Source organism: Aegilops tauschii, chromosome 5 (genome assembly GCF_002575655.3).
Source record: "Aegilops tauschii subsp. strangulata cultivar AL8/78 chromosome 5, Aet v6.0, whole genome shotgun sequence".
In the NCBI taxonomy this organism is placed as follows: Eukaryota; Viridiplantae; Streptophyta; class Magnoliopsida; order Poales; family Poaceae; genus Aegilops; species Aegilops tauschii.
The window spans coordinates 103,141,715-103,156,234 of NC_053039.3; the positions used below are offsets into that span (position 1 = coordinate 103,141,715).

Here is a 14,520-nt window from a genome sequence, read left to right on the forward strand (position 1 = left end):
CCCCGTATATAAAGGAGCAAGGGGGAGAGGCGGCCGACCAGGAGGAGCCGCGCCAGGGAGGAGTCCTACTCCCACCGGGAGTAGGACTCCCTCCTTTCCTAGTTGGAGTAGGAGAAGGGGGAAGGAGGAGGGAGAGAGGAAGGAAAGGGGGGCGCCGCCCCCCTCCTTGTCCAATTCAGACTAGAGGGGGAGGGGGCGCGCGGCCTGCCCTGGCCGCCCCTCCTCTTCTCCACTAAGGCCCATCTTGGCCCATTAAACCCCCGGGGGGGTTCCGGTAACCCCCGGTACTTCGGTAAAATCCCGATTTCACCCGGAACACTTCCGATATCCAAATATAGGCTTCCAATATATCAATCTTTATTTCTCGACCATTTCGAGACTCCTCGTCCTGTCCATGATCACATCCGGGACTCCGAACTATCTTCGGTACATCAAAACACATAAACTCGTAATATAACCGTCATCGAACTTTAAGCGTGCGGACCCTACGGGTTCGAGAACTATGTAGATATGACCGAGACACTTCTCCGGTCAATAACCAATAGCGGAACCTGGATGCTCATATTGGCTCCTACATATTCTACGAAGATCTTTATTGGTCAAACCGCATATGTTGTTCCCTTTGTCATTGGTATGTTACTTGCCTGAGATTCGATCGTCGGTATCTCAATACCTAGTTCAACCTCGTTACTGGAAAGTCTCTTTACTCATTCCATAATACATCATCCCGCAACAAACTCATTAGTTGCAAGGCTTATAGTGATGTGCATTACCGAGTGGGCCCAGAGATACCTCTCCGACAATCGGAGTGACAAATCCTAATCTCGAAATACGCCAACCCAACAAGTACCTTCGGAGACACCTGTAGAGCACCTTTATAATCACCCAGTTATATTGTGACATTTGGTAGCACACAAAGTGTTCCTCCGGTAAACGGGAGTTGCATAATCTCATAGTCATAGGAACATGTAAGTCATGAAGAAAGCAATAGCAGAATACTAAACGATCGAGTGCTAAGCTAATGGAATGGGCCAAGTCAATCACATCATTCTCCTAATGATGTGATCCCGTTAATCAAATGACAACTCATGTCAATGGCTAGGAAACATAACCATCTTTGATCAACGAGCTAGTCAAGTAGAGGCATGCTAGTGACACTCTGTTTGTCTATGTATTCACACAAGTATTATGTTTCCGGTTAATACAATTATAGCATGAATAATAAACATTTATCATGATATAAGGAAATAAATAATAACTTTATTATTGCCTCTAGGGCATATTTCCTTCACAGCACTGACATAACATCTTTATCTATCCGCTTAGCAAGCTCAATCCCCCATGCATCGTCCCTGAGGTTGTATGGCAGATTAATGACCCGAGCCCAAAGATGAAGCCAGCCAAATTTCACTTCGTCCAGACGCATGCACTCCTCGAAGTCAGCAAGAATCACGGCATGATTGCTAACATGCCATAGCGATCCTGCCCAAATTATCTCCCTGTCGCGCTTGGATTCCAGCTGCACCACGAACATGTTGTCCCCCATAGATCGAAATTGTAGACCTCAGAGATTCCCCCAAGCCGGGCGAAGTGTGTTACCAATCGTCTGCATATGGAGTAGGTTTCGGTGCAGCACCTTCCCCGCTAGTAGCCACTTCGGCGGAGTCTCATCCTCATGATCATCTAGGATCAGCAGAGTTGCCTCCTCGTCCGTGATGCTGAGTTTTCCCAAGGCTTCCTCAAGATGAACCCTAGCCGCACGGGGCGAACCCGGGGTTTCCCGCGCCTCCTTCCCGCGATCTGAAGCCCCCCGAGGAAGAGGGGCGTCATCCGTCGTCTTGCCAGAGCCCGATGCAGCCATCTCGCTCAGCTCGCCCGCACCTCGCCGATGTAGATCAGACGTGCGCTGCCGTCGCTACGCAGAAACCCTAATCGCCTCCGTAGGAGGCTCCAGGTTTCCGGAGAAGAGATTTATGATACCATGCATTACAGTATCATACACTAGTATCATATGCATGATACTAGTATATGATACTCCCCATTACAATCAGCCTTAGTTAGCGAAATTGTCGCTTAAGACACCAAATAGGATCTGGGGCTGGAGTTGCCCTAACGTGCACTTGAAATCCTCTTATACCAAATTAAGTTCTTTAAAAGAAAGTTCAAATTAAGTTTTTATTTGGAAATGGAGGCGTGGCCCCGGCCTCTGCATCATAATGATGCATGCAACCATTTTATTAAAAATCCACGAAGTATTAAAAAGTCATAAGAGTATTACAGCTCGCAAGCGAAGCGAACCAAAAGAAAAAAAAAGTACATGCTGACAATCACAACCGATACGGTAATATGAAGGATAAGCTCCCTAGACTCATATCCTGTTATGCGACCGCCATCTGAACCCGTTGATATAGCCCGTGCTACCATCTCCCACTGGTTTCATCCAGTAACTGGTTTCACCCAGTAACCAAAGGCTCCCTGGAGTCCATAGGAGTAAGTAAGGACCATGTATGGATCCAAACGATAGCTCTGAAGATGACCTGCAAGAAAGTTAAAGTGTGTTGTCTGTTAAAAACCATATCATTCCTACGTTTTCATATAGCCCACAAAAGTCCAAATTAAGTAACGCAAATAATCAATAGAGTCCCCTCGCCCCGCTTGCGGCGGCGCCATGGATGTAGACGGACGCGGAGATGAATTGGCGGCGTCGCCTCGCCCCGCTTGCGGCAAGAAGCGGCCGCTTTCCCCCTCAACTCCTCAGAACGACGTTGCGGACTCGTCCAAGTCCACCACCAGCGACGAGGACGACAACCCCTGGGCGCTCAGCGACGACGAAGAGGAGGATGGATACCACGGTAAGGCACTGCTTCCTCCGTGGTTGATTCGACGCTTCTGTTCTGTACTTGATTAGTTTAGATCTATGTGTATCCTGATGCAATTGGCTCTCTCAATTAGAAACCAGTGCTCCTTGATGTAAGAACCTTTATCAACAAGATTTTCGTGCAATACTCTGAATTAGTTGCACCAACACCGTCAGTGTTTGAATTTCAACCGAATATATTTGCACGAAATTGAGGACTCGTTCAATAGTTGAACCACCGCCTGGACAAACTGTTGATCTTTTCTTTGGGTAACCTGTGCCAGCTACTCAGATTTAGGTATGTTGTTAGCATTTCTGTAACACAATAATGCCTTTTGGGGAGAATAATATTTTAATGGTCACACACTCTTGATCTTAAACTAATAAACATGAATATGGCAAATCATTTTATAAGTAGAGTTTCTGGGAAAAGGTTACAAGTAACTTAAAATTTAGCTGGCTATTCCACTGGTGCTCTGCTACTTTATTTTATTGGAGATTGTTATTCTCCACTAATTAGGTCTAATTGTACTGAATCTAACCATAGTGAAGATCCTACCTGATCTTCCTAGCTGCGAACATGTTTGTAATAATAACACACACACACACACACACACACACACACACACACACACACACACACACACACACACACACTTGGTATTAATGGTAATTTTCACTTCAAAAGAACATATAATTCGACGCATGTATACAGCCTTGTATATAATTCGACGCATGTATACAGCCTTGTAGACTGCAATTGTTTTGACAGCTAAGCTTTCTCAAGTGATATATACTTTTTCGAGGAATATTTCTCAAGTGATCCATCTAATAATTTTGGCTTCAATGATAGATCTTTGTCAGAAAATCAATGATAGATGGTGCTCAATGTTTTTTGTTGTTGTTGATGTGGTTAATGATTTCGCGTGTAGGGAAGTACCGCCCTTTTACAGTTGACGATTTCCCAAGGGTTAGCAGTGATGATGATGAGCAGACAGTTGCCGTGTATAAGAATCCAGAGATTTCTACCCGAGGCCCAAGACCGCTTAGGAGATTTCCAGCATTTAAGCCAGAAAGTCGACATTCATGTGATATGGAGTATCAACTTGCCGATGAATCTGAAAGTAAGTGTTTTTTTTATTAAAGTTATGTCACTGAGATGCCCTGCATCAAATTATCATCTAGAGAAAAGTCCAAAGTTTCTCAGCTTAGGAAGAATTTTTTTATGAGTACCAAGATATCTTGATGAGTGGTCCCATCACACACCAAGCTTGATCCTCAATAAATGGGGGGAAAACCCTTGTGCATCAGCTGTCAATCTAGGAATTGAACCCGGGTGGTTAGCTAGCTTTACCTGCTGTCAATTGTCAAGTGTTATCCTGTTCGTCTATTCAGATTGGCATCAAGTGAAAGAAATTTGAGCATTTCCCCATCCACCCCCAAATCCAAACTACATTCCAGATCCCTCCTCTGCTCACTTCTCAGCTCTTCCTTTGTCAATCCTTTGTGATAACAATGAACAAACAGCATTTGGTAGTATATTTTCCAGAACTGAACCACTCTTGATGAAACAAAGCAGATTTTCTCTCATCATCTGTTCATGACTATAGATCTCTGATAATACCTCATGCTCTGTTTGTTAATTTTGCAGTCAGTTTCAGCAATGTTGGGACCGTTGATTGCTCACATAAGGGTTATTGCAGATCGATGGACATGGTGCAGTTCATTGATCTCAAAATCGCTGGCTATCAGCATGCCCGGCCTGGATGTGCCAAAATATTTGGGTTTTTCGCAGCGCGGGATCGGGTCGAACCTTTGCGCAATTATGTCTATAGGCGTGAAATTGAGAATTATGAAGCTGTAACTGTGAAGCCAAAGACGGTAATCTGACTATCAAACTTGCAACTTTCTACTGGCCTGATTCTTTAATCATACTTACAATACACGTGCATGAGATGCAAGCACTGTATTGAAAAATAATAATTATATTTAGGCTTTATTCTGGAAGTTCGAGATACTCACCTGAGTGCATGCTGCAATAGTTCAGTAATATCCAGTTTAAAGGTATCACGCCGAGTCAAATAATCTCACTAATTCACTATTAGACATAACACTTAATTATATCCAGACCAGACAGTTGTAGTGATTGCAGCCGATCTACTGTAGTACACTAATTAAAGTATATGATGTCATGCCTGTTGATCACTGACTAGCCCTGCTCGAGGTATTGGCATAAGGAGCCGTGTGCTGTTTGAATTCAAACTCTGTATATGTACTGAAGACCCACAGGAAGATGGGCCCAAAGGCGACCTTCTTATTGAAGGATGTACTGAATTCAGCACCATGTACACAACAGAATCATCCATTCAAAATCGGCGCCTTTATGGGGACAAGTGTTCACTGGATGTCAAGTTTACGGCGCTGATTAATGCGGTCCAGGCATTCGTTGATGTTGAGATACTCCGTGCTCCTGATTGTGGCCTTAATCTGAATCTCTATGCCAAGACCAGTGGTTACGAAGATGTGATTCGTCTCTACCAGGGAGTTGCAGAAGCTGGCTGCAAAATAAGTTCAGTTGTAGCCGTGGTGATACGGAGTTGCGTGTATCTTCGTATCGAAGGGACCCCCAAAGATGACGGACTTTCTCAGAAGCGGCTGCCCTGTGGTGCGTGGGAAGACAGCTTCGACACTTGCTATCATGGAATAGTAGATAAAGTGGTGAATCTTGACGAATTTACCACGATTTCGGTGAAGATCACCTGGAGAACCTTGGATTGACACACAGCTTCCTGTACAAGTTACTCTAATATGTTGCTCGAACTTGGATTGCTCGCTGCCCTGATGTTATCAGCACTCCACTTCGTTCCTGAACCAGAGTTATGTATCTGATGTTTTGAAACAACTAGATGATGCCCTACGGGCTACCGTCATTGACGTGGAAATTGTCTGCAGCACATTTCGGTGAGATTTAGTTGTATAGAACATGAATACTTAGATTAATAATATAAAAACAGAAACTAAAATACATAAGATTTTTCATGATTATTATATAGTTATAAAATGTTATTCGATATGGAAACGACTTAGCATTTTCTGATGCATGTTATAAGGTGCCGTGACTACTTGACATATTTGAATGTTGAGGAAAATTGGCTAGTGGGAATCACCTATTTACCGAAAAAGGCTTTCACCCCGTTTTATAAATAAAGCAACCACTGAGCACAATGTCAACAAAGTACCAACAGAATAACACACACACACACCGCCACTGCAGGCAAGGTCTAACATACAATCACACAAACACCAAACGGGTTCAGCTGCGGTCACAACACAACAAGCCCAATACAGCTGCGGTCACAACACAACAAGCCCAATACACAGACACAGCAAGCATGCACAACACACGCGGTGGCGAAGAGGCGGGGAAGATCTAATCCGGCTCCGGTGGTGGTGGGGGAAGCGGCGGAGCCATCCGGAGAGCCATCGCGCGGAGCTGGGTGATGATGGAGGTGATGGCGTCTCTCTCCCTGGGGCGGCTAAGCGGCCGCCAAAGCTGCAAGTAACCAGACCATTTGAACAGAGCGTCACTAGCGCGACGAAGAGGAATACGCTGAATCACAAGCTTATTCCTAACAGTCCACGGCGTCCAGGCTAGCACACCGATGGTCAGCCACCTAATGTGGCGAGACGAGGATGGTAACGCCTGGAGTTCGCCGAAGAGAGCGGGAAGTTGTTGTGATCCCAGCTTCCACCCACTATTTCGCGGAAACAGCTCCAGAGGAACTGCGCGGACACGCAGGTGAAGAAGATATGGTTCGAATCCTCTTCAGGCCCGCAGAGCGGGCATCGCCTGTAACACCCCCAGTGTCATGCTACAGTAATCCCCTGTTAATGGTGCCATGTCATCACATTTACTGTTGCTAATCTTCATTTGATCCAAATCACAATTCAAATTCAAATCCAATCTGAAGTCAAAAATTCATATTTGTCAGACATGAAAACTAAAATGGCATCATGTGGCAAATAATCATTTGTTAATATTGGTGGTGAACCAACATTTTTGCAAGGTGTTTAAATGGCCTAAACCAATTAAAGCAGTGGCCAAAACAATAGGTTAAATGGCTTTTTAATTTATAAAAATTGCAACCTTTTTCAAAAGCCTCACAGTCTTTTTGTGGCAGTGCACAATAATTCTTTGAAATTATTTTGGCCAGTGGCATAGTTTTGCAAAGTCATTAGTGGCTAAAAGGAAAATGCAAAAGCTGCTGGAAAAAGAAAAAACAAAAGAAGGGAAAGGAGGCCCCTACCCCTAGAGCTAACCTACCTGGGCCGGCCCACCTACCCTCACCCGAGTATCAGCCTGCCTCCTCGGTCGCCTTCCTTGTACAATCGACTAGGGCACGGCCGAGCGCGCGCAGCCACACCAGCTCGCCGGCGTCGAGGGGATAAGGCCGCCCCGAACGCCTCGAGTCCCCCCCTCACCTACCGCCACTCCCACTTCTCCATCCCCAGGCTCTTCCTCACCCACTCTCCCCTTCTCTCTCCCCCTCTCCTTCGTCTTGGAGAGGAGGCCGACGAGGTCGCCGCCGTGCCTCGCCCGTCCTCGCGACCGCCGAGCCCCATTTGCCTCGTCGACCAGTCTGTTGTCTCCGCCGCCTTCAACTACCTCATCCTCGACCATGAGCGCAAGCAGGAGAGCTCTGCTACGCCGGGATCGAGCCATTCTTCCTCGGATCTCCGGCGCGTCTCTGACGAGCGCCGTCGACTCTGCTGCTCCTAAACTACCAAGGGCCATCGGTGTGCCGCTCGGTGAGCTTTTCGTCTCCACTACCAAAAAAAGACACATCCGTGACATTCTGGGCCGAACGAAAATCTTTTCTATCATACTATGACACTTCTATGATGATAATTGTGACAAAACCCGGTATCATCATAGATGTGGTGGGGTACTACTTCTATGACAAAAAATCATGACAGAAAATGGGCTTTTCGTCCTGGGCGGGCCGGAGACGCAGCTGCATGACATTCTTTGGGTCGTCCATGACGGAAAAAACCGTCGTAGAAGCGAGGGCGAGGAAAATATCGGGGTGTTCCCGGTTACGGTGGGTGGTCGGGGCCGACGATGCGCGTTTCTCTCGTACACGCACGCGCGTGGGTGCGAGGCGTTGGGCTCTAACTGAACCCGAGCGAGGCGTTGGGCTCTAACTGAACCCGAGAGATTGCACTGCAGGCTACGCGTTACTGAACCCGAGCGATCGATCAATGGCTGTTAACTGAACCCGATCGAGCGATTCCTTTGCTACTGCTGCTAACTGAAGCCGATCGATGCTGCCTCTGGATGAACAGTGAGCGTTGCGGGGGGGGGGGGGGGGGGGTTGGATGAACAGTTCCCGGTGGGGGTGGACGAACAGGACCCCGTGGTGTTGCCTCTGGATGAACAGGACCCCGATCGATCGAGTCGGTTGAGGCTGGATGAACAGGACCCCGTGGAGGGCAGGATGAACAGGACCACCCCGTGGAGGGCGGGATGAACAGTAGACGGTGGAGGGCTGGATGAACAGTAGCCCGTGGAGGGGTGGTTGAACAGGAGCCCGTGGAGAGGGCTGGTTGAACAGTAGCCGGTGGAGTAGCGCGCGGTGGAGGCTGGATGAATAGAAGCCCATGGATGAACAGTCGTAGGTGGAGGGTGGAGGAGGTCGACGGTGGATGGACAGTAGCCCGTGGAGGCTGGAGGGGGTCGACGGTGGAGATGAACAGTATCCCGTGGAGACCCGTTTTGCGGTACGCCACACCCCTCCCGATGAACAGGACCCCCGTTTCGACCGTAGCGCTCCAACACAAGTCTGTTTCCTCCGTTTTGCGGTACGCCACACCCCTCCCGATCAACAGGACACCCGTTTCGATCGTAGTGTTGGGGAACGTAGTAATTTCAAAAAAATTCCTACGCACACGCAAGATCATGGTGATGCATAGCAACGAGAGGGGAGAGTGTTGTCCACGTACCCTCGTAGACCGACAGCGGAAGCATTATCACAACGTGGTTGATATAGTCGTACGTCTTCACGATCCGACCGATCAAGTACCGAACGTACGGCACCTCCGAGTTCTACACACGTTCAGCTCGATGACGTCCCTCGAACTCCGATCCAGCCGAGTGTTGAGGGAGAGTTTCGTCAGCACGACGGCGTGGTGACGATGATGATGTTCCACCGACGCAGGGCTTCGCCTAAGCTCCGCAACGGTATTATCGAGGTGTAATATGGTGGAGGGGGGCACCGCACACGGCTAAGAGATCTCAAGGATCAATTGTTGTGTCTCTGGGGTGCCCCCTGCCCCCGTATATAAAGGAGCAAGGGGGAGGCAGCCGGCCAAGGGGAGAGGCGCGCCATAGGGGGGAGTCCTACTCCCATCGGGAGTAGGACTCCTCCTTTCCTTGTGGGAGTAGGAGAAGGGAAGGGGGAAGGAGAAAGAAGGAAGGGTGCGCCCCCCTTCCCTAGTCCAATTCGGACCAGACCATGGGGAGGGGTGCGGCCACCTTTTGAGGCCTTTCTCTCCTTTCCCGTATGGCCCATTAAGGCCCAATACGAATTCCCGTAACTCTCCGGTACTCCGAAAAATACCCGAATCACTCGGAACCTTTCCGAAGTCCGAATATAGTCGTCCAATATATCGATTTTTACGTCTCGACCATTTCGAGACTCCTCGTCATATCCCCGATCTCATCCGGGACTCCGAACTCCTTCGGTACATCAAAACTCAATAAAACTGTCATCGTAACGTTAAGCGTGCGGACCCTACGGGTTCGAGAACTATGTAGACATGACCGAGACACGTCTCCGGTCAATAACCAATAGAGGGACCTGGATGCCCATATTGGCTCCCACATATTCTACGAAGATCTTTATCGGTCAGACCGCATAACAACATACGTTGTTCCCTTTGTCACTGGTATGTTACTTGCCCGAGATTTGATCGTCGGTATCTCGATACCTAGTTCAATCTCGTTACCGGCAAGTCTCTTTACTCGTTCCGTAACACATCATCCCGCAACTAACTCATTAGTCACAATGCTCGCAAGGCTTATAGTGATGTGCATTACCGAGTGGGCCCAGAGATACCTCTCCGACAATTGGAGTGACAAATCCTAATCTCGAAATACGCCAACCCAACAAGTACCTTTGGAGACACCTGTAGAGCACCTTTATAATCACCCATTTATGTTGTGACGTTTGGTAGCACATAAAGTGTTCCTCCGGTAAACGGGAGTTGCATAATCTCATAGTCATAGGAACATGTATAAGTCATGAAGAAAGCAATAGCACCATACTAAACGATCGAGTGCTAAGCTAACGGAATGGGTCAAGTCAATCACGTCATTCTCCTAATGAGGTGATCTTGTTAATCAAATGACAACTTATGTCTATGGCTAGGAAACATAACCATCTTTGATTAACGAGCTAGTCAAGTAGAGGCATACTAGTGACACTCTGTTTGTCTATATATTCACACATGTATTATGTTTCCGGTTAATATAATTCTAGCATGAATAATAAACATTTATCATGATACAAGGAAATAAATAATACTTTATTATTGCCTCTAGGGCATATTTCCTTCAGTCTCCCACTTGCACTAGAGTCAATAATCTAGATTACACAGTAATGATTCTAACACCCATGGAGCCTTGGTGCTGATCATGTTTTGCTCGTGGAAGAGGCTTAGTCAACGGGTCTGCAACATTCAGATCCGTATGTATCTTGCAAATTTCTATGTCTCCCACCTGGACTAAATCCCGGATGGAATTGAAGCGTCTTTTGATGTGCTTGGTTCTCTTGTGAAATCTGGATTCCTTTGCCAATGCAATTGCACCAGTATTGTCACAAAAGATTTTCATTGGAACCGATGCACTAGGTATGACACCTAGATCGGATATGAACTCCTTCATCCAGACTCCTTCATTTGCTGCTTCCGAAGCAGCTATGTACTCCGCTTCACATGTAGATCCCGCCACGACGCTTTGTTTAGAACTGCACCAACTGACAGCTCCACCGTTCAATGTAAATACGTATCCGGTTTGCGATTTAGAATCGTCCGGATCAGTGTCAAAGCTTGCATCAACGTAACCATTTACGAGGAGTTCTTTGTCACCTCCATATACGAGAAACATATCCTTAGTCCTTTTCAGGTATTTCAGGATGTTCTTGACCGCTGTCCAGTGATCCACTCCTGGATTACTTTGGTACCTTCCTGCTAGACTTATAGCAAGGCATACATCAGGTCTGGTACACAGCATTGCATACATGATAGAGCCTATGGCTGAAGCATAGGGGACATCTTTCATCTTCTCTCTATCTTCTGCAGTGGTCGGGCATTGAGTCTTACTCAACTTCACACCTTGCAATACAGGCAAGAATCCTTTCTTTGCTTGATCCATTTTGAACTTCTTCAAAACTTTGTCAAGGTATGTGCTTTGTGAAAGTCCAATTAAGCGTCTTGATCTATCTCTATAGATCTTGATGCCCAATATATACGCAGCTTCACCGAGGTCTTTCATTGAAAAACTCTTATTCAAGTATCCCTTTATGCTATCCAGAAATTCTATATCATTTCCAATCAGTAATATGTCATCCACATATAATATCAGAAATGCTACAGAGCTCCCACTCACTTTCTTGTAAATACAGGCTTCTCCAAAAGTCTGTATAAAACCAAATGCTTTGATCACACTATCAAAGCGTTTATTCCAACTCCGAGAGGCTTGCACCAGTCCATAAATGGATCGCTGGAGCTTGCACACTTTGTTAGCTCCCTTTGGATCGACAAAACCTTCTGGTTGCATCATATACAACTCTTCTTCCAGAAATCCATTCAGGAATGCAGTTTTGACATCCATTTGCCAAATTTCATAATCATAAAATGCGGCAATTGCTAACATGATTCGGACAGACTTAAGCATCGCTATGGGTGAGAAGGTCTCATCGTAGTCAATCCCTTGAACTTGTCGAAAACCTTTCACAACAAGTCGAGCTTTATAGACAGTAACATTACCATCAGCGTCAGTCTTCTTCTTGAAGATCCATTTATTTTCAATGGCTTGCCGATCATTGGGCAAGTCAACCAAAGTCCATACTTTGTTCTCATACATGGATCCCATCTCAGATTTCATGGCCTCAAGCCATTTTGCGGAATCTGGGCTCACCATCGCTTCTTCATAGTTCGTAGGTTCGTCATGGTCTAGTAACATAACTTCCAGAACAGGATTACCGTACCACTCTGGTGCGGATCTTACTCTGGTTGATCTACGAGGTTCAGTAATAACTTGATCTGAAGTTTCATGATCATCATCATTAACTTCCTCACTAATTGGTGTAGGTGTCTCAGAAACTGGTTTCTGTGATGAACTACTTTCCAATAAGGGAGCAGGTATAGTTACCTCATCAAGTTCTACTTTCCTCCCACTCACTTCTTTCGAGAGAAAGTCCTTCTCTAGAAAATTTCCGAATTTAGCAACAAAAGTTTTGCCTTCGGATCTGTGATAGAAGGTATACCCAACAGTCTCCTTTGGGTATCCTATGAAGACACATTTCTCCGATTTGGGTTCGAGCTTATCAGGTTGAAGTTTCTTCACATAAGCATCGCAGCCCCAAACTTTAAGAAACGACAACTTTGGTTTCTTGCCAAACCACAGTTCATAAGGCGTCGTCTCAACGGATTTTGATGGTGCCCTATTTAACGTGAATGCAGCCGTCTCTAAAGCATAACCCCAAAACGATAGCGGTAAATCAGTAAGAGACATCATAGATCGCACCATATCTAGTAAAGTGCGATTACGACGTTCGGACACACCATTACGCTGTGCTGTTCCGGGTGGTGTGAGTTGCGAAACTATTCCGCATTGTTTCAAATGTAGACCAAACTCGCAACTCAAATATTCTCCTCCACGATCTGATCGTAGAAACTTTATTTTCTTGTTACGATGATTTTCAACTTCACTCTGAAATTCTTTGAACTTTTCAAATGTTTCAGACTTATGTTTCATTAAGTAGATATACCCATATCTGCTTAAATCATCTGTGAAGGTGAGAAAATAACGATATCCGCCACGAGCCTCAACATTCATCGGACCACATACATCTGTATGTATGATTTCCAACAAATCTGTTGCTCTCTCCATAGTTCCGGAGAACGGTGTTTTAGTCATCTTGCCCATGAGGCACGGTTCGCAAGTACCAAGTGATTCATAATCAAGAGGTTCCAAAAGTCCATCAGTATGGAGTTTCTTCATGCGCTTTACACCGATATGACCTAAACGGCAGTGCCACAAATAAGTTGCACTATCATTATCAACTCTGCATCTTTTGGTTTCAATATTATGAATATGTGTATCACTACTATCGAGATTCAACAAAAATAGACCACTCTTCAAGGGTGCATGACCATAAAAGATATTACTCATATAAATAGAACAACCATTATTCTCTTATTTAAATGAATAACCGTCTCGCATCAAACAAGATCCAGATATAATGTTCATGCTCAACGCTGGCACCAAATAACAATTATTTAGGTCTAAAACTAATCCCGAAGGTAGATGTAGAGGTAGCGTGCCGACCGCGATCACATCGACTTTGGAACCATTTCCCACGCGCATCGTCACCTCGTCCTTAGCCAATCTTCGCTTAATCCGTAGCCCCTGTTTCGAGTTGCAAATATTAGCAACAGAACCAGTATCAAATACCCAGGTGCTACTGCGAGCATTAGTAAGGTACACATCAATAACATGTATATCACATATACCTTTGTTCACCTTGCCATCCTTCTTATCCGCCAAATACTTTGGGCAGTTCCGCTTCCAGTGACCAGTTTGCTTGCAGTAGAAGCACTCAGTTTCAGGCTTAGGTCCAGACTTGTGTTTCTTCTCCTGAGCAGCAACTTGTTTGCTATTCTTCTTGAAGTTCCCTTTCTTCTTCCCTTTACCCTTTTTCTTGAAACTGGTGGTCTTATTGACCATCAACACTTGATGCTCCTTTTTGATTTCTACCTCCGCAGCCTTTAGCATTGCGAAGAGCTCGGGAATTGTCTTACTCATCCCTTGCATATTATAGTTCATCACGAAGCTCTTGTAGCTTGGTGGCAGTGATTGAAGAATTCTGTCAATAACGCTATCATCCGGAAGATTAACTCCCAGTTGAATCAAGTGATTGTTATACCCAGACATTTTGAGTATATGCTCACTGACAGAACTATTCTCTTCCATCTTGCAGCTGAAGAACTTATTGGAGACTTCATATCTCTCAATTCGGGCATTTGCTTGAAATATTAACTTCAACTCCTGGAACATCTCATATGCTCCTTGACGTTCAAAACGTCGTTGAAGACCCGGTTCTAAGCCGTAAAGCATGGCACACTGAACTATCGAGTAGTCATCAGCTTTGCTCTGCCAGACGTTCATAACATCTGGTGTTGCTCCTGCAGCAGGCCTGGCACCCAGCGGTGCTTCCAGGATGTAATTCTTCTGTGCAGCAATGAGGATAATCCTCAAGTTACGGACCCAGTCCGTGTAATTGCTACCATCATCTTTCAACTTTGCTTTCTCAAGAAACGCATTAAAATTCAACGGAACAACAGCACGGGCCATCTATCTACAATTAACATAGACAAGC

At 45.8% G+C, this 14,520-nt stretch overlaps 1 protein-coding gene across 3 annotated transcripts; it reads left to right on the top strand.

Moving 5' to 3' along the window:
* The first annotated feature begins 2,579 nt into the window (after positions 1–2,579).
* On the top strand, positions 2,580–14,258 carry LOC109748737 (uncharacterized). 3 transcript variants are annotated; one of them, XM_020307757.3, is made up of 4 exons: positions 2,580–2,852; positions 3,790–3,981; positions 4,509–4,738; positions 14,122–14,258. In XM_020307757.3, exons 1-4 carry the CDS (start codon positions 2,669–2,671, stop codon positions 14,170–14,172), a joined length of 657 nt encoding a protein of 218 aa, XP_020163346.2. In that variant the 5' UTR covers positions 2,580–2,668; the 3' UTR covers positions 14,173–14,258. The 3 variants fall into 3 exon arrangements, with proteins under 3 accessions (XP_020163346.2, XP_040244949.1, XP_040244948.1); XM_040389015.3 differs by lacking the exon at positions 14,122–14,258 and adding an exon at positions 5,071–5,839; XM_040389014.3 differs by lacking the exon at positions 14,122–14,258 and adding an exon at positions 5,214–5,839.
* Positions 14,259–14,520: the final 262 nt, after the last annotated feature.

Excerpts from the sequence above, each read along its gene's own strand:
- LOC109748737 (XM_040389014.3), top strand. The coding sequence starts at position 2,669 with ATGGATGTAGACGGACGCGGAGATGAATTGGCGGCGTCGCCTCGCCCC. Across the intron at positions 2,853-3,789 it reads AGAGGAGGATGGATACCACG|GGAAGTACCGCCCTTTTACA; the intron begins GTAAGGCACTGC and ends TTTCGCGTGTAG. Across the intron at positions 4,739-5,213 it reads TAACTGTGAAGCCAAAGACG|AATCATCCATTCAAAATCGG; the intron begins GTAATCTGACTA and ends TGTACACAACAG.